At 40.2% G+C, this 21,059-nt stretch overlaps 1 protein-coding gene across 1 annotated transcript in view; it reads right to left on the bottom strand.

Annotated features, from left to right (window-relative positions):
- LOC122792362 (SLX4 interacting protein) overlaps positions 1-21,059 on the bottom strand; it is a 604,472-nt gene that overhangs the window by 145,742 nt on the left and 437,671 nt on the right. Inside the window, exon 3 of the mRNA XM_044060152.1 lies at positions 7,424-7,513. Within this exon, the coding sequence (XP_043916087.1) occupies positions 7,424-7,513 (90 nt within the window). The remainder of the gene's footprint in view (positions 1-7,423; positions 7,514-21,059) is intronic.

Below are 21,059 nucleotides of genomic sequence, written 5' to 3'. Positions count from 1 at the left end.
GGGCCTATCTGAGCAACAAGCCAGAAAAACAGACTTGATCATGTGAAGAGTCAGAGAACTTTCTTCTTTGGATGGCAGAACAAAAACTTAATGGTCACTTCCTGTTACAGCTGAAGGCCTCCTTCTCTGGAGATGTTCAGCCAATCAGCTGTCACACGAAGAGAGAGAGAGGGATGGCAGTCTGAGCTTTTGAAAACTAGCCAGTACTGGGTTACCCTAGTACATAACCCCAAATGTCACTGAGGCTGTGGAATAATGAACATCAACAACTGTAATAAAAATAAAAACACTTTACTCAGTAGTTAGTGCTTTCTTCTCTCTATGCAGACTTCACCAGACTGAAATTATACAGCCATTTTGAAAATAATGAGAATTGCAGTCACATGACCAATAAGAATGGAGAATCTACATCTCAGGATTTTCAGCCAATCACAGTGTAGCAAGACACAGGAACAAAAACCTGGGCACAAGTAAAGGCACAGCTTCTGAAAACAAAGCAATTGCAAATAAATCAGCAGTGGAATCAAAAGAGGAACTGGCAGCGACAGAAGGTACTGATGCAGGTTTCAGATTTGCTAATTTAACAGAGAGTATATTTAAATGTATTAAGTAAGGGGTGGTCATTTGTGCCAGAAGCGCAAGCTAATGCAAGTGAAACTATAAACAGCTTGTGTGATTATGTACACACATTAATGTTTGTATGAAAAATCAGTGATTGAGTTTAGCAAAAAAGTTCATTATAATGCACATTATAACCAAGAGTTTTAAGTGTTTTTAAAGGTTACTGCAAATAGAAATCTATTAAAGAATAAACCTCAAACAAGATATTTCAATCTAGCTGCTTGTGGGAAATAAGCATTAAGAAATTGCCATAACAGTGACTTGCTGATTACCAAAGCAGACAACGGCAATGCAACTGTGGCTCCAAGTATGGCATCTTATAAACAAAAATGAGATATCTATTAAAAGATGAGAAATGTTATGTTTCATTCAACTGGTTTGCTGTCAAAAAAAGCTTACAGGCTGATTAATTCATATAAGAATGGTTATTGTGTAGATTAAAATGGCAAACTGGATGATTTTTCTTAGAACAAGAAATCCCAAGATAAGTAAGATCTTTAGGTTGCCAAAAATTCATAAAACCCTTGCACATCTTCTGGTAAGGTCAACAGTAGCAAGTAGGAGATTGAAAAACAGAAGCACTTGCTGTTCATGTGGATAAAGTATTACACAAAGATGTGGCACGTACTGGATCTGGCATTAAAGACACAAGTGTCTGACACAAATGTATTGGTAACTATTGGTGTTAAATCCCTTTACATAGTAATACTAAATAACAGTAAAGACTGTAAGACATGAGTTAAAAGAAGCAAAGTAATACCAAGACTACAAAATTAGATTACCAATGGAGAATTTAGCTGTAATTTTCTTTTATAATTTCACAGAATTTTTAAGCAAATAAATGGTCTGGCATTGGGGACAGCAATGGCCACCAAGCTACAGAAATATTTTGAGGAAAAGCAGAAAATATTTTTAAATCTCAATAAAACAATGCCTTTTTCAGTTTTACAGACAAACTATAAAGGACTTGGAATTATTTTGATGTATTTAAAGCAAGCGAATGATTACTTAAAGTTCATTTATGACTTCAATGTTAGTTAATAATTTTTAGATTTAGAGATTTACAAGGCTCAGCAAAGCTACAAAGACAGACAGTAAAACAAAAAAAAAATACAAAATAATGCCTACTTGAATTTTTGACAGTATGCATCCCTTGCAATTAAAAAAGAATATTGTAAAGGGACAATTTTTAAGAACACGCAGGCTTGACTGATGATGATAACATCTTTGAAAAGACAAGCAATTTAAGTTTCGCAATAGAGGTTATCCAGAGCAAATGACTGCTTTTAGTTACGAGGAAAAATAAAGACATAAGTATGAAGTACTAGCCATGTAGATATTCAGAGCCCCAAAATAAAAACAAAAAGGAAGAAAATAAACACAGTGCAGTTATAGTAATAGAAGCCTGCAGTTATTTATAACAAATGTTTAAATGGGTTCCCTGAGACTTTTAGTAAAGCAGGAGAAAGACCTGTGTCTGTTAGCAAAAGAGGGAAATATAAAGGATGTTCTAAATGAGACTTAAAATTATCTATCCACTCCTGCACATGATAAAAGAAAAGCAACTTTCAAATGTTTTAATTATATTTTCTATAAATACATTAATCATGGAGCATCAGAAATTATACTGAATAGCATCAAGATAAAGGTTTTTAACCATTTTGGTTTATGCAGCTTGCTGTAAAATGCGAGGCTTCTAACATAGGAAGAATAAGGTGATTGCATTTTAGAATATATGAGTATTTACATGCTTTTAAATCAAATGACAGAACTAATGCCCTTTGCAAACATTATACTGCATGTAGCAAAGATTTTTTTTCCCTGCCATTGTTGATTCTACAAAAATATATGAGTAAAGGTTTGGTACAGAGGATGGTTTGTGCTGGAAAGAACACAACTGGCACTATGGCTAAATGCACGCACTTTTCCTGGTATGAATAATGTGGAAATTGTTATGACATATTTAAAAAAGATAAAGTTAAAACATTAGTCAAATGATTTGTCATTTGACTGAATTCTCATTATTTATTTGCAACATGAATGTTTAATTTCAGTCTGATGCATCATTTTTGAAATGAAAATGTTAACCATGTGTTTTTATTTTATTAATCAGTTGTCATTTTTTGTATATTTTAATGTGGTTTGACAATGTTTTTACTGCTTGGAAAATGGTTTGGGAATCTGATTACTTTCTTACTTATTTTATGCTCATTAAACAGCAAAGCCACATGTAGTGAGACGTAGGGTTTTTGTTTTGTCTTGTGCTTCACATAAGCTTGATATGCTGCCATATAGCAGCGGACTTGTTTATTTTTACTGGGCAATATCTGTATGTTAATAACCTGTTGGAAAACATTTCTTTTCCACCAGGTTACTCATGTACCTTTTGCCCATTATTTAATAAAAATATTAGAAAGTGTACAAGGAAGTGAAAGCAATGTGTCACAATAAAAATAAGCAAGATTTCAGAAAGTTAGAGAATATAAGACTTTAGTGAGAAAATTATTAATATGTAAAATGACAGGGGAACTGTATGAAAGAAATAATTAATGGAAATTTTACAGCAGAGGGTTATGTTAAAAGGAAATAAGCTGTAGACTATTACTGGAAAGTGTGTAAAAAGGAAAGAGTGGAAAATGGATGCATTACTAAATGAGCAAGAGAATGAAACAAAAGAAGGAATGATGAATGTAGTACAAAAGTATGTTATACAAGAATGTAAAAAAAGGATGGAAGTTATGAGAGACTAGGATGTTAGTAGGCACGATGCAGAAGATTTGGGGAATTTATACATGAAGATAAGAGTACAAGAGATAGAGTACTGAAAGAAGTAAACACTAACATGTACAAATGGTATGGATTATTTGTCTTACAGGCAGATAGAAGTAATAAAGGTCTGTTTGTTAAAGTGTTAAACGAGTGACTGGACAATGGAATTAAGTTTATCTGGAAGTAAGCTAAAAGATCAATAAACAACAGGAAGCCTGTTATGTTATATAATGCAGACTACAAGAAATTATAAAAATATTGCAAGAAATTTACAAAGATATTTGGGAAAAATCATGTTGGAAGGACTATATAGTTTACAGGATTACCTAATGAAACAGCAGAAATTCAAACAAACATAGAAAGCTTGATACAACAAGATCAAACCACAAAACATAAACAAAAAACAAAGTATTTTATGACAAGGAGCAAGCCTCCCTGCACCCGCCAGTCCCCCTGATAATTATATACACAAACACCATGATTATAAAACAGCAGGGAAAGTGCAAATTTCCAGTCCTTGTTGTACTGCAATCTCAGACATACAGCAGCTGGCATTATGAAAATTCAGCTTCTTAAGCAGGAAAAACAGACAAAGAGATTTGATATTTTGATAGTTTTCTCTCATATGAAATGCAACCAATGTTAAGGGAAATTTTGAAAGGAGATGTAAATTATTACAAAGGAAATGGCAGAAAGTACTGTGAGGAAATGAAAAAGAGGGTAAAATGCTTGCGTGCGATATGGAGAAAGCAAATGACAATGTGATGCATACACAAATAATTGTATACTGGAAGAATATGATGCAAGATAAAAGGTTTTCACATTCAGATTATAACCCTATTATAGTAAAGGTTTGAGATGTATCTATGTAGAGATAAAGTTAATGAATGGGGTAAACAAGAATGCCCCATAAGTAATGTGCTCTCCCCAGTGATTATGAAACCAGTACTGGCACAAAGCTTCGGAAAGATGGAGCAAGTGAAGTTTGAATACAGAGGAGGAATATTTATAATACACAATGTCTTTTTTTAGATGATTTACTGTTAGTGGCCAAGAATAAATAATGGGAGGGGAGGTAATTAAGAAGCCAGACAAAGTATTAAAATGAATAAAGACAAAACTAAAGGGATGGGAGTAGCAGTTAAAGGAAGGGTATTTTTACTTTTCTTTATCGAAGACAGAAATAGGCAAATAAGGAGCTATTGATAAGATGTGGAATGAAATTATGGAAGAAATTTCAATGGTAAGTAGATTACGAAAAACATTCAGAATATCTTTTCAATAAACCCAGAGTTATTAGAGAAATTAGTTTATCCAGGTGGTGTTTATATGTTTTTTACTTCTAAATAAAATTAATTATTATCAATGTGTTCAGTGTAGCATGTGGATCTAGGTTAAATTCTTAGTGAAGCGAAGGGCAGTACCGTAAAATAAAGTAGAAAATGGAAATTTAGACTTGACACATCCTGTGCTATATTCATTATCTCTACATTTTGTAATGGGTATTATAGGTAGTAAAATTTCATGAAAACATTTTGACAGGTTGACACTTAACTAAAAAAATGAATATGAAAAACAGTATTTGTTAAAGGTAACCTTCATGTCATAAAACATCACAGGGATGTGAAAAAATGGTATAACTATTATAATTTTGTATTATTCAGTAGATCCTTGGAGTTACAAATGTCTGAACAAAAATAGGAAATAACATTAAGAAGAACAAGATTTCAGAATATAGAAGAATGGCAAGATTTTTTTTACAGCCAGTAAGAATAAACAAATTGCCAGTTTAAGGAGCAAGGAAGTACAAAAGGTTTGAGGAAATATTAAATAAACTGTGTATAGTACAACAGACAAGTAAACATATTTTTGTTAGCTGTATGAAAGTTGGGTGCTGTGGCATATGATAGCTAAAAACATGTTTGACATTAATCATAATCAGCTATCCATTTTTCCCCATTTTTACATGCGGTTGGGGTGTCACATTGACATTAATCAATGTGACCAAATCACATAGAGCCAAATGTTTACACACTGCCAGCCTTGACACAGTGAATGTGAAAATGTTGTTTGGTTTATATAAAAAATTAGATATCAACTTTTAAGATTTAACGAGTTAACTCATTGATGTACTAAATATACTAAAGAGATGGTTATGGCATAATAGGTGTGTGTTAAACTGCGTGCATTTGCATATAAAAATGACTGGGATAATTCAATGTAAAAATAACATGAAAGAATATATAAAATGCATATATGTGAATGTGCAACTGTTACTTTGTGCTCTTTTTAATCTTTTACATCTACCTCAGTTACCACCAACTCAGGCTGCTGGGGGCCTCCGTCTAATGTCTCATCTGGATGACACATTCAGCTCACACCAACCCAAGAAACACACAAACACACACACACACACACACACTGCAGAGCCAGTACTGGAAACCCATAAAACTCTAAGTCTCCTGATCTTCCAGCACCAAAGTACAGAGGTATAAAACCAATTTTACAAACAGAATCAAAGACAGAAGACATAATGATTAAATGCGAGAAAAGTCAATTTTATATAAGAACCTATTACTGTCATACATTTTTGTGTATATTTTATATCTAGAAAGATATCCCAAAGAACTGCCATCCAGTTACTGTTATACTGGTAAAGTTCCAAACGTCATTCAATGGTGGTAGTCTGAATTTAAGGGATGGGAACCACCTACAGCAACATTTTCAGCGAAGGCCAAACTAAAAGTAATTCTGGTTTAGATGATGTTCAATCGTATCCTCAATGACACTGTGGGCATGTGGAAGCAGTTTCTCTAGTGCAACAACCAACCATCTGAAGCAGTGACCACTAGCCTCCCAAGGCCAAAGGGTAGCAGGTCAAAGACGCAGCAAAATACTGCTGCTTGTAAATGATGGCCATGGAGAAACTTACCTCCATCTCTCTGAGGGTTGGAAAAATTAATTTATGTTTGGGAGAAGATAGAAGTGCACTTCTAGAATTCAGCCTTTCTTCTGAACCCCTAGTGCAGAATGGGGATCAATGTAGGCACTTGTTCTTAAGAGGACAGGGATGACTGAAGTTATGCTGGTCACAGAAGTAGAAGATTCACCCTGCAGATGCCAAATGTACGTGACTCTTTGGACCTTAAGAGGGCATGTGCAAGGAAAACAACAGAGCCAAGTACAAACCCCTGATATGCATGGATGATGGCATAATTTTCTTTGTACACCCCACATCTCCAGAGGAATAAATGGGCCACAGAGCCCTTACTTCTGAAGGGAAAGAAACAGGTCAATTACGGACTTGGTGGAAGTCTGACAGTCACGGGGGGGGGGGGGGGGTCATGACAGAAAAGTGAAAACAAATAAATAAAACTTTAAGAAGAAAAGTTTTCTAGGAAGTTACCGAAATAATCCCACATTTCTAAAATATTTTTTACACATCTACAATGAAACATGATAACATAAATCATAAGAACGCAAGGTACTGAAGCATCAGTTATTAATTGTACTGAGATAATTTGCTTGATGTAAAGCTATCCTAGCAATATGTTCCATCTTCCATTTGTCTTAATCTAAAGTATTACACCCAGTACATTTAACTTCATTATTCTTAATGCACTTCTGTTGCTCTTGGACACTATATATTCTTTTGATGCTTTAAATTAACTACTTTCTGTTTAACAGCTGTGATGCATAATAATAATAATAATAATAATACATGCAGCTAGAATGTCACCTGTTAAAATCTCTCTTTACAAAAATGTATTATGTAATGGTAATCAGCAGTAAGAATGGAAAAATAATGTGAAGTTTAGTTATAAAACGACAATAAAACACAAAGAAGCCAATAAGTGACCTAAGGGACATAAAACAAATCCAAGCTCTTGAAGTCTTACACAAGAGATGTTGGGGTCAGGTTTAACCCAGAGTGCTGTCATCTAAACAAGGAAATTAATATCTAAATGAACAATTGTGGAGTTGCTCCTTCCCAGCAGCTAAATGCTTTTGAAGTAGAGTTGTGTTTTGTTACCTCTTTCTGGTGGTCAGAAAACCAGCTGGTGTCTTTGCTGGTGCCTTGAGGCAAAATATGAAGCTCCACTAGAACAGCAAATTTCCCACACTGCAAAACAAAAGAAGAAATCTACAGACATTTATAAGCCACAAGTCCTGCTGACACTCAAAACAATAGCAAGCATATCTCATAATCTACACGTAATTCCAATAAAAAGAAAGTTAAAGCATACACACCGCCATAGCTGTGCTCATTCTATAATGCTAACATTAGCCATGCACTGTTCAGAAATTTCAATCAGATATCAACAAAATAAACATTTATCTATATAACTGTGTATTAGCTTCTGCTGCTTTCAGGAGGCTTATACCCAGATTACAATCTAAGGAGCTAAAATAGTTTGGGGCCTGCAAAATAAAAATGTTTGTTCTGGATAGCTGCAGAAAAAACAAATACATCAGTTAATTACTGCGTTTTACATACATTATAATCCGGCTGACATAAAACTGAAAAACATACTCCTCTCATTGTTTTAAGGTTTAAAGCAGATGTGTGTGTGTGTGTGTGTGTGTGTGTGTGTGTGTGTGTGTGCTTATTTAGAAGCTGAAGATTATTCATCACAGACTATACCATACTGACTCAAATAAAATAATTTATCAGGGCTCAATACATAATAACAGATTCTGTAAGAAACATGCTTCATAGTTGTGAGACCCAAGAACTTTTACAAGTGTCTAAAACCTCTTTTCTGAAATGCTTAAATCAATTGCTTTCTAAAACAATCATCAAAAAAGACCCAAAAAAAATCAGTCTTCACCGACTAGTATCTTAAACGTCCCTTAAAGAAACCCATGGAGAACATTCATATAACCTAAAGAGCAGAAAAGTGCTCCAGCTACATGGCATTTGAATGCTCCCTGACTTTTTACAAAGCCTTATAGGCAAGTTAGTGTGACAGCAACATTTCCCAAATAAAGAAAGAAAAAAAAAAAAAAAAGACAAAAAGGTTAAAACACATCATGTCCACAGGAGGACATCGCCTTAACCAGGACATCTTCACATACCTAGTATATAGGTGGCATCAGTCTAAGCCAACTTTGCTTCTTTCCTGCCTTCAACCAGAAAAAAAGCTAAACCCATGCCATGGGCTGTTAAAGAATTACCCCAGGGATGCATATATGACATGGGGAATTCAAGCCCCTAACCTCAACAAAGAGAGGAGCGGGATAGTGTACAAGCATGAAGAGGGAAGGTTATGCAGGAACTCACCACCACCTTTAATCATTCTGAGGCATTAAAGGGAATGAAGTGAAAGAAACAGAAATGCAACAGTGACCCCACTCAAACAACTGCTATTGTGGTCAGTTGCCTACACAACTGCACTTTGTCCTTTACGTGGATCACTGTTGCAGTTATTACTAGAGATGAGAGTCTCAGAGCTGGTTCTGCCAGGTAAGCTGTTCACTGCTTGGAAGATGACATAGAATGCCCTCCAGGATAACAGAAATAATCCAGTCCTTGCCCTGGACATCATTACTAGTATAAAATGTTTGAAAAGATATAGACTGATCATCAGGTAGCTTCTTCTAAAATGTTCTTGCCAATAACTCCTTTAAGAAAAACAGATGTAGCTGCCGCACCCCTTGTGCAATGAGGCCTGACCCTTTTCTGCATAACAAAAATTAATGCAATGTACTAGCCATTTTAAAGTATCCTGCTTTTTGACTGATAACCCTGGTTTGTTTTTGTAAAGCAGACAAAGTTGTCCTGATTCAGCACTCTATTCAACCAAAGCCCGAGTACCGGCTTCGTCCCAGCTGAGTGAAGAACAGCTACTGTCATCCATCTGCATAAAAGGTAGAGCATCCACTGATACAGGAAATTATAGACTCATCAGCCTAACTAGCCTGATCTGCAAGGCCATGGAACAGATTATCATGGACCTCATTAACAAGGACATTGGCAGCCTCCAGACACTTGATCCCACACAGTTTGGTTTTGTCAAGGGGAGGTCATGCCTGTTAAATCTGGTTGACTTCTTTGAGACAGTCACCAAGGCTATAGAAGAGGGGAAAACTGTGCATACCACCTACCTTGACTTGGCCAAAGCCTTCGATACTATTCCCAACTCAGGTATAATAGATACTCTGTCTCAACTAAGCATCAATCCATATGTTACCAGATGGGTAGCAAACTGGCTCACTGACAGAACCCACCCTAGTCAAAATAGGGGAAGCAAGTAGTAGACACGTAACAAGTGGTGTATACCAGGGATCGGTCTTGGGCCTCTGCTGTTTGGGATATACTTCTCGGAGGTGCAGGCCAAATCTAGTGGGCTATGGCTGACCAAGTTTGCAGATGACAGCAAGCTGGCTGCTGTCATCAATTCCCCCAGTGATGTGGACATCCTCCAAGAGGGTCTCACCCAAACAAATGACTGGTACCAGAAACATAGCCCCAAACTGAACAGCAAAAATGCATCATCCCTTTTGGGGAGAGTGACTTCCCCACAAATTATCATATTGATAAGGTACTAAGCACGCAATCAGTCATGAGGGACTTGGGCACCCAGGTTGACAGCAAACTGACTTTTGACCACCATGTTGCTTCCGTTGTATGGAAAGCTTTCTACATGGCCCACCTCATTAGTAAGGGTATCTCATCCAGTGACAAGGTGGTCATAACATCCCTGTATTCTTCCCTTATAAGACACTGTGATAACAGGGAAATACGTCCAGTCCAGCTATCTGGAATTTTGTAAATAATTATACGTCACTTTAAAATATTAATATGACTTGGAGAACTGTGACAATGCCAGCCCAGTTACCTGGAATTTTGTAAATAATCATACATCATTTGTGAATATTAATATGATTCATATGCTTGTCTTACAAATGTAAGAGAGAACTATATGTTATGTCTGTATTATACTACTGGTGCAGAAGTGTGTGTAAAGTATGGAGCTAAAATGTAACCACAGTGTACTCTACTGGAAAAGAACAGAACTGTATATAAACTATATACCTGGGCAAATGTATGTTTTAATATTAGAAGCTGGAACATACAGAGTTAACTTCAAGAAAATAAGTGAATTGTTTTACGATTGTGTTATCTCAATTTCAGTGCAGCAAACAGACACAATGCCTAGAGCTAGAGGTTTTCTTATTGTCTGGAAAGGTTTCAAATGTAAAAGTGTTTAACTGTTTTATGATTTCCAATTCTAGGTAAACATCTGAGAGAGATGTATTTTTCACAGAGAAATGTTAAATTTTGTTAAGTTTCTGTTAGCCTGAGAACTGAAAGCAGGTGACAAAGTGATGTCATCTGAGCTAACCCACCAGAAATGTTGATTATTAATTTAAGAACTCTCTCAGAGAAAACTGGGCATTTTTTATCTAGTCTTGGACCTAGCAAGAAGATCCCCTCATCTGCATTTTCCTTGTCTTCTTCTTCTTTCGGCTTTTCCCGGTTAGGGGTCAGCACAGCAGATCATCTGTCCGCTCATGATTGGCAGTGGAGTTTTACAGTGTCGAGTTGCCAGCCCGGCACCCAACCTTCCACAGAAGGCACACACACACCTACACATTCACACCTAGGGCCAATTTAGAGTGTTCAATCCACCTACTGTATGTCTTTGGGATGTGGGAGGAAACCGGAATACCCGGAGGAAACCCATGCAACCACAGGGAGGACATGCAGACTCCACACAGAAGGTACCCCAGCCGAGAATCAAACCGGAGAACCTCTTGCTGTGAGGCGGCAATGCTAACTGCTGCACCACCATGGCTGCCCTTTTCCTTGTAAGTAAGTTATTTAGGTCATAGTATATTTTAGATATAGATAGGGATATAGTAAAGATTAGTTTAGATGTTTTCTGTATTTGAGACGGTCCTCCAATGTTTTTTTAAAATATTTCCTGTGATTCTAAACTCTGTAGTTACTGTGTTTGAGTACTGTCTTGTTCTTTTTTTATTTATTATTAAACATATTTAAACCTTTTAATTGTGGCTGATTTGTTTAGAGATATTTAAGCTCTTAGGGTGCTTGCATATGTATTCAGACCACTCCTAAATAACCTTGAAAGTCTTGGTCATGCTTACCATTTGGATTAATAGTAACATTACACAGTAAGAATGAGTACCCTTTGGTATGGGCCTTAAAAGTAGTTGATTAGTGGCTGGTGGCAGCTGGTACTACCTTATAGTCTGGGCAGAAGGGGGCATAGCTAGTAAACCTGTGCCAGCCTTTCTTAGGTGTGTTTGTGTATAAATCAAATCTCAGTGTGTGTGTGTGTGTGTGTGTGTGTGTGTGTGTGTGTGTGTGTGTGTGTGTGTGTGTGTGTGTGTGTGTATGTGTGTGTGTGTGTGTGTGTGTGTGTGTGTGTGTGTGTGTGTGTGTGTGTGTGTGTGTCAGCTGCTTGGGCATGGACAGGCAGCACTGGTTGGACAGAGAGGGTGCTGGAGGTTTTGGCTTAGCTACTCAGCTGAGATCTCGACCCTATAGTTGTGCCATTGGGAAGTCTTATGGGGGATCTGGAGAAAGATGCAGAAACTATCCTCAGACTGACTGTGGTCTCTGTGTGCTCTTAAGGGAAACTGTACTTTAATGCATGTGTACTTGTCATTTTCCCAATGTGTACATCCCTCACTGTTGCCAGTGGGGAGGATTGAGGCTTCTTTTTTTACTGGGCCAGTACAGGGGGGTCACAGACCCATTATTGAGTACAGTGCCCCTTTCGGCATGTACCTCACAAAGCACATGCAGCAGCTGAAGAGACCACACAGGTTCCTTATCTGGAGAATCCACGGCTTCAAACATCTACCGTACACAGATAGGGTAAAAGCCCTGTCCCTTTACTCAGTCTCCTACAGACTCCTCAGAGGTGACCTCTGTCTGGCATACAAAGCAATCTCAGACCCTGCCCTTATGGGACTGCTGCAAATCCACAAGTCAAACTCCCCTCTAGCAAGCCGCACTCGTGACCTCAACCTGGTCTGTGACATCAATAGGACTTGTTGGTGGGACAGATTTGTGTCCCAGCGACTCCCCCTTTTGTGAAATAGACTCCCTCTCCACGTAAAGCAGAGTACCTCATTAAACCTTTTTAAGCGCAACCTGGATAGCTGGATGATGATCAGAAAATACACCCCTGGGATTCTACCTGTGTCCCTGCTGGACAGTGCCATAGTGTGCTGACTTGTTGGAACATGGGCTAAATTCTTGGCTAGGCTTGTAAGGGATTCAGGGCCAATAGCCTAGTAACTTCCTATGATATTTCTTATGACCTCCATGTCTATACACATCTAGGGAATGCAAGATCCTTTCCACATATTCTGGAGTCAAAGAAAGCAGGGAGTTGAACTGCTTAGTTTAGGGCTACCTTGGAAAGTCTTTACAGAATTGCAAAACAGACTCCTTGCACATGAGGGTATGGAGTTGTGAGACTCGCATGGTAGCAGTGACAGCAGAAAGGAAAGCATTTTTCTAAGTCAGAAACTTTACAGAGGTATGGGTGTTAACTGGTTTTAAGAGTTCCAAGGTTATTTCTTCCAATGCAAAATTCAGGTCTCAAACCAGAGCCACGTTACTCATGGGAGATCTGAGGTAGAAGATGGTATTCAGAAATTAGCTGACTGGTGGTCTGAATGCCAACAAGGGTTCTACAGGTGGAAGAAACAGCAGACACATGTACACCTTTACAAAAGCATAACCTAAAGAAGAAGAAAACAGCTCAGTCAAATACTGATTAGCGTCTGGCATAGCCATTTATTTTGGGTGTCTTTCTCCTTTAGTACCAGAGGCGGATTCTTTTCCTTTTAGCTAGATATGATTTTTCTTGTACGTGGCCTTATAGCTTCCCTCATGATTCAAGCATGTTCTCAAAAGTGACCAATGGTAACAGATTAATATCTACCAGTGCTGCCTAGACCAGACTGGAGCGATCAGAACCATGTCTGGTCTTTCACTTACCTTTTGAATTATCTTGAGGAGCAAGGGTAAACAATGGAAAGCCTAAAGAAACAGACCTGTTCATTTTGTGAAGAAGGCATCCTTAGTTGCCTATTGCTAGCCCTGCCGAGCACCCACTCATATCGATCCACAGTAGTGCTGCTTAACTAATTTGTCATGATATGCATCTGTTTGGGTTTGCATGTTGAGTTCAGCAGCAATATGCATTCCAGGGCCTGTCTCAAGCCTGCATACCTAGTCTGCACAAGTAATAAGGATGTGCACTCCCTTAATATGACAAGAATGCGTTTTCCCTTGTTTATGTACCACATAGGTGTGCTGTTGTCTGTGATAACATTTATAGTCCCAAGTTTCCAGAGGGTACTGAAAGTTTTGAGAGCTCAAGTGATGCCCTTCATTTCCTTCATGTTTACGTGCAGTTTCTTCTCCCTGGGAGTCCCTGTGCCCTGAATTTTAAGATCTAATGCGTTGATACCCCATGCTCTGACAGAGGCATTCATGGTTAAGTTCTGTTTTTGAGTGAACTTCTTGAAGGGCATGCCTTAACTCTTTTGTGCTAGTCATAGCCATTATTTCAGTTCCCTCATTATACAGGGAATGACTAAAATGGCACAGTCCAGGGAGTGAGCTTGCTGGGCCCAAGCATTCTTTATGAACAGATGATGCTTCCTCACATGTAATCTGGCTAAGGATACCAACAGTCTGGAATATGCCATGTGGCCCTGAATATTCAGAAACACTTTTACTATCACCCACCAATCTTCATGCCATAACCAGAAAGAAGGTGGTTACGGTTTCTTCCTTTTCCTTTGGCTGTACTAATGTCCAACAGGACCACCAGAAACTTCAATGTTCTGACCGCACATAAGTTGAACTTCATTCGGGGAAAATTCCAGTCTGTTGAACTATTTAGTATGCAACTCCAGTGCCCTCTGTATCTCCTTCTGAGCTTGTGCCTGAACCAGTCACTCAACTAAGTATGTATATATGCGACTACCCTTGGTCCTCCAGAATCCTGTGGGACCAGGCATTTTATAAAAACTCAAGGGGATAATAGCCAATCCAAATGGCAAAGCAGTAAATCAGAAGTAGTGATACCCCTACTATAAATTTTAGTTACTGCCCGTGTCCTTCAAAAATAGTAATGGGGAAGTAGACATCTTTGAGGTATAGTGTCATCAAAAGAGCCTGAATCTCCAGAAGAAGAGGGCCTTCAAAGTTGACCTTCTGAATACTGGAAGTTAAGAATCTGTTTAGCGTTTGAAAGTCTAGAATGGGTCTCCAGGATCCATCCTCGCTTACCACACTGAACATCTTGAATGAAACCCTTTGCTACCAGGCCAGAAGCAACAAGTTTTATCATTCCTTATGCCAGCATTTCTGAAAAAGAAAGGCAAAAGGTGTGTGGCATTTTGAAACAGTAGGAAGTCATTTTTTCTGATATAGACACACACAGCAGTTTTGTACCCCCTGGATACGTCTGCAAGACCATCAGTCTGTAGTTATGTTTGACCAATTCTGATAAAAGGACATCAGAAAGATACTTATGCTGAGGCAGTGGAGAAAGGAGGTTTAGGGCCAGGGTGGATTTTTTTTTGGGGGGGGGGGTGGAGAAAGCTAGTACAGTTACAGTTGTTCCCTGCTGGAGGTTGAGCTCTGGGAACTCCAGAATCCTCCCTCTGTTCATCTGCTACAATTTCTTCCTTCTGTGTGACCATCTTAATGTTTGACTCCTTGACTCTACCCTGCTTCCAACAGTAATGTCCTTTGCTAAGAGGGACAATTTCTATTATAACTAGGAACAGGAGAGTGTAACAGGTTCAACTCCACTGCCTTCCCTTTGGTTTTCAGTATTTTTCAACTCATTACAAGACAGGGATCCAAAGAGCAATTCATTATGCAACATAAGCATTATGCACGAGTATCTTCACACCCTCAGATAGGGATGGAGTCCTCTGCCAAGAATGTTTCCTGATGACCCATCCTACATCAGCAGTCCTGGATGTTGCAGCTACAGTACTGCAGCCACATTTTCTGGAATGCTTTCCCAGCTGTAGATAAGTCTGGGCTTTACTGATTAGAGCTGCCTTCAGGATTTCATCCAACACTCACCTATAACTATCCTGGAACTGCTTAATAACATTTTCCTGATACTGCATACCGTGGCTCTCTCTGTTCATGACCTGAAGGTCAGGGATGCTGAAGTATACACTTTCGCCTCAGAAATGGTCAAGTCATCTGCTTTCCCTGTCACTGGGAAGAGTATTACACCCAGGAGTCAATCTAGCTCCATTAGCACTCTCCAGGGACACTAAACTTAGGTCTTCAATGATATTACTACACAAAATACACAAAAAGATAACGTACACTGTAAAAACAGCAATCCCCTGTAAGGGTAGGGGATTATGGATTTAGTTTCAAGGATGTTGCTTCAAAAAAATCCAAGAGGGCTTCCAGGATTGCAGGAACAGCCACTGGGGTTTGAATGCCAAAGACCCAGAAGCTCCAAGTATCTGTTATGGAAGGTAGTGTTTCTGAAGACTGTCACTTGGAAGTGTTGTCTCATAAGTGGGAGAGTAAATATAAATGATATGGCTTCTTGGGGAGAGTCAGAGGTTAAATACTCTCAATGTCTATGTCATAAGCCATAATGAGGGAAAAGCTATGACCTGTAGACCAGTTTCTCTTCTTCCTAAAAATCATAGGAGTTAGAATTTCTCAGTGGTGAGGTGTCCCTCTTTCTCTTGGGTGTGAAGTCTCCAGAATCAGGCATTTGGCTATATAAGAAATGGAAGAAACCATGATCCAGCATTTCCCAGTCTTAGGAAGTAGGTTGGTTTGGACCAGGGGAAACAGAACCAACAAGAGTGCCATTTAGGCATGGTAGGTATATTGATCTCAGGCGCTGAGGTCCAGTGAGAAAGTACAGTTGTGTACACTTACCATAAATGTAGATACCACAAATGTAGATGTTCGAGTGTATTCATTGTTGCAGTCATCACCTGTAGGTTATCCTTGCTGTGGTAGCCAACGGCCGGCCCAAATACCAGAGTCAATGTTTTTCTGCATCGGTTGCCGTCACTTGCTGGATAACGTCAGGTCGTCAGTGCTATAAAGGAAGGCAGCCGATGCCATTGCATCAGTTTTTCTTGCCCTAACCAGTCAGAAGCCCAAGTAAATATAGAAAGTGGTCTTGGTGGCTAAAAGCCACCATTAGAAACTTATGTCTCCCTAAAGAAAGAAGATATATAAGGGGTAAGGAGGGAAACCAGGACTGCAACAGTGAATACACTAGAACATCTACATTTATGGTAAGTATACACAACTGTACTATGTTCTTTGTGTTTCACTGTTGCAGTCATTAGCTGTGGGAGGATTCCCAAAGTTGAGGATAGGGTTGGTAGGCTTAGTAAGATACCTAGGAATGGGTCAGCATGTCCTGCAGAACTGCAAAGGCAAACCATGCCCTAGCCTTAGGAAATAGAGATAGGTGGTAATGCTTAGTAAAGGTATGGACAAAAGTCCAGGTGGCAGCTTCCAGGATGTCCCTGGTGGGAACTCCTCTGAGGAATGCTGTAGAAGTGTAGGCTGCCCTAGTGGAATGGGTTCTAACAGACTGAGGGGGGGGGGGGGTCCATGCAATCTGTAGCAGAAATGGATACAGTGTGATATCCATTTGGAAATGGTTTGTTTGGATAAGGGCATCCCCTCTGCCCTGGGGCAAAGTTGACAAGTAGTTGGCCCGTTTTCCTGAATGGTTTGATACGGCCCAGATAGTATCTGAACTGTCTGTGCACGTCTACTGAGTGCAGAATTCTCTCCCCCTTGTTTTGAGGGTTAGGAAAGAAGGTGGGTAGATGTATGGCCTGATTGAGAGTTACATTAGATACCACCTTGGGCATAAAGGAGGAATTAGTCTTCGGGAAAACCCTGTCCGCATGGAAGATGATGAAGGGCTCAATAGCCATCAGTGCCTGAAGTTCTGAAACTCTCCTGGCTGAGGTGATAGCTAGGAGAAAAGCAGTATTCCAGGAGAGGAATCTTAATTCTGCTGAAGCAGCAGGTTCGAAGGGTGGTAAAAGAAGTTTTTCCAAAACATAATTCAGATCCCAGGCTGGAGTGGGTGGCCTTCTGGGAGGTCTGATATTAGAAGCCCCTCTGAGGAATTGTTTAATGAAAGGACGGGAGAACAGGGGCTGTTCTGTATCAAAACGAGCTGACATGGCTGAGGCGTGGATTTTAATAGAGGAGAGACCACTATTAAGTAGCTCCGCTAGGTAGTTGAGGATAACAGAGATGAAAGGTTGTGAGGTATTGCCCCCTATGGACTAGGTCCAGGAGCAAAATCTTTTCCATTCTCCTGCATAAAATTTTCTGATGCTGGGCCTTCTGGCCTCTGTGATGAACTCTCGGATCTATTTGCTTAACTGGGGCCCCTTGTTTGCCTTTAGAGTATTAGCCACGCTGATAGTTTGAGAGTCTGCAGGTCTGGGCGCAGTATCTCCCCCCCCCACCTGAGATAAGAGGTCTGAGATCAGGGGAAGCTGCCTGGGAGACTAAGGTCAGGCTGCGCAGAAAGGTGCATTAATGTTGTCTGGGCCAATCTGGAACAATGAGGATGGTTTTTGGTCTCTCCTCCCTTACTTTGATCAGTACCTTTGGAATAAAAGGCAGAGGAGGGAATGCGTACATAAAGAGGGTGTTCCAGGTGAAGGTCAATGCATCCACCTTCCGTGCTAGGTGGTGATATTCCCTGGTACAGAATTTTTTCAGCCGATGGTTGAAGTGTGAAGCAAAGAGATCCACCTCCAGAGTCCCCCACTCCTGAGTGATCTGTAAAATGATTTTTTTGTGGAGCTGCCATTTATGGGGGTCCATAAGTGCCTGGTTATGTGGTCTGCCAGGGTGTTGTTGATCCCTGGTAGGTACTGGGCTATCAGGTGTAGTCCCATGGAAGAGACTGTCAGCCATAGGTTCATGGCTAGAATGGACAGAGGGTAAGATCGAGTCCCTCCCTGTTTGTTGCTGTACCACATTACTGTGGTGTTATCTGTTTTGATAAGGAGAGCCCTGGGCTTGAGATGGGGTTTGAAGGAAGTCAGAGCCTTTTGTGCTGCCATCATTTCCTTCAGGTTGATGTGTAAGGGAAGGTGCTGTATACACCAAAGACCATGGGTGCACCTGCCTTCTAGGTGAGCACCCCAAGCCGCGTCTGAGGCGTCGGTGGTAACGGTCTGTCTAGCTGGGCGAAGGGTGAAGGAAAGACCCTTGATCTGAGCACAGGCCCTTACCCACCAGAGAAACTCAGCCCTTATACAGGGGATCAGAGGGAGAGAGGTCTCTACAGGCTGAGAGTGCTGACACCAAAGGTTCTTTAGGTAATACTGAAGTTTTCTCATGTGAAGCCTGGCCAGAGGAATTACAAGGATGCAAAATGCCATGTACCCCAAGGCTTGGAGGAACTTCCCAGCAGGGAGGTGGGTTCTGGAAGCCAGTTGGGTGAAATAGAGAGGCAAGAAGCTCAGCTTTTCTGGGGATAGGAAGGCCATTTGGGATGCTGTGTCCAGCAGAGCTCCCAAGAAAATGATCTTTCTGGAGGGTGTTTGCTTTGATTTCTTCTCGTTGATGGTGTACCCTAAGTAGGTTAGGAGGATTTTGACAAAGAGGAGTTCCTTGAAAAGCTTTTCTTTGCAGTCTGCCTGAATGAGGCAGTCGTCCAGATAAGGGTATATTTGTATATTGTTCTGCCTGCAGAAGGCTATGGCCGGGGCTAAGCATTTTATGAATACCCTGGGAGCAGTAGATAAGCCAAAGGGTAATGCAAAGAACTGAAAGTTTTGTGAGCCTGCTCTGAAGCAAAGGAATTTCATGCAGGATTCCCTTATGGGATGTGGAGGTAGGTATGTTTTAGATCTAGGGTTACTAACCAGGCATTTTTTGTCAGCATAGGCAGCAGCTGCTGTAAGGTTAGCATTTTGAATTTGGAGACCACCAGGAAGGTGTTCAGAATGGATAGATACAGGATGGGGCACTAAGTGTCCTCTTTTCTGAGAACCAGGAATAGTCTGGAATAAAAGCATTTGCCTGTTTGATCTGAGGGGACCGGTTCTACTGTCCTCTGGGATATGAGAGTTTGGACTTGTTTCAATGCCTCTGCCCACTGATTTAGAGGCAAGTCTGGGTACCCACTTAGAATTGGGAGTTTGTTAAAGGAGAATTTGTATCCCTGAAAAATGATCTTTAAGACTCATTGGTTCTTTGTTAGAGAGCCATTTTTTTTTTGCAGAGGGAGAGCCTTCCTCCTAGTTTTTGTGAGCAAAAAGAGGGTAGAGGGAGGAAGAGGGAATCATTAAGAATTTTTGCCATAGAGGGATGGCTTAGAACTTCCTGCCTTTGGAATGGGAGTGGTCCACTGTTTGGTTCTCTGCTGCCCCTGGGGTGGGAGTCTGGGTGGTCTGTCCCTGCAGGGCTTGCGTTGCCCCTGTCTGCTAGGTGCAGGAAAGGATCAGTGTTTTGAGGTCAAATTCTGGCTGTACCTGAAGGAAATCTTTTACTTTTTGCTTAGATTTTGCAATGTCTTCCATCTTTTTAAGCACCTCTTCTGCTTTTTCTTCAAACAAGCAGTCCTTATCCAAGAGTGCATTAAGTAATTTAGATTTGACATGATCAGGAAGAGGTCGTTCATTCAAACATGCATGTCTCCTAATGACAGTTCCTGACACTGCTGCCCTGCTAGAGGCTTCTAGGGCATCATATCCACAGTGTAATGACTGTTTAGCCACTTGACAAGTAGAGTGCACTAAATCTGCTAACTCTTTCGAATTGGCACATTCAGAAAAGGTAGAACATTTTTGTTTTAACAGTTCCAAAGTGTGTTGCTGATATTTTAACAAGTGGAACTGACAGTTGAGAGCTCTAATAGCCAAGGTTGCAGAGGTGTATACTTTTTTTTTACCCCATCTGTCCAGAGCTCTGGAGTCCTTGTCAAAAGGAGTAGGATTCTTTGTAGAACTAGCTTTAGCTCCTTTTGGTCCCTGTATAATGACCTCTGGGTCTGCAGCAGGATTTCTGTACAAGTATTTGTGAGAATCTGGTACTCTAATACCAGTCAGGTTTTCTGGGAGCAGGTGGGAGGGAATCAGGAGTTAAACTGGATTCCTGGAAGACATCATCAGCCACCTCTAAGACAGGAGGGATGGCCAAGGGTCTGTGCTGGGGCAGGTCTAGAAACTCTCTTAGTCTTTTCTTAGACTGAAGGAAGTCCAGGGATTCCCAGTGGAAATGTTCCCTGAGGGTGTGAAGGGTTTCCCTAAAGGAAAGATCTTCTGGTGGGGAGGCAGAGGGAGTGTATTCCTCTGCAACTGAATCTTCATAAGCAGTCAGAGGTGGTTGTTCCTCTTCAAACTCTGAATAATCAGATTCCTCAGAATCCTGTTCTGTGAGTATATCAGGAGAAAGGTCTCTCTTCCTTTTAGAAGTTGTAGCCTGACTACCCCTGACAAGGGAGATAAGATCCTCTGCCATTTTAAGCATTTGAGTTTGGGGAGGAGGAGCAAGAGTAACATAGTGGCTAGAGGTAGTTTTCCTGGGAATGGCCTTGCCTCTAGGCCTAACTGAATCCATTAGTCTGACAGGAACGGTAGCTGGAAGAGAAGACGTCTTTTTTTGTCTGAAATCAGTAGTG

The sequence above is a fragment of the Protopterus annectens genome, chromosome 1.part2, assembly GCF_019279795.1.
Source record: "Protopterus annectens isolate FY-2018-M chromosome 1.part2, PAN1.0, whole genome shotgun sequence".
Classification (NCBI taxonomy): domain Eukaryota; kingdom Metazoa; phylum Chordata; order Ceratodontiformes; family Protopteridae; genus Protopterus; species Protopterus annectens.
This window is presented reverse-complemented; position numbering and strand designations above follow the sequence as displayed.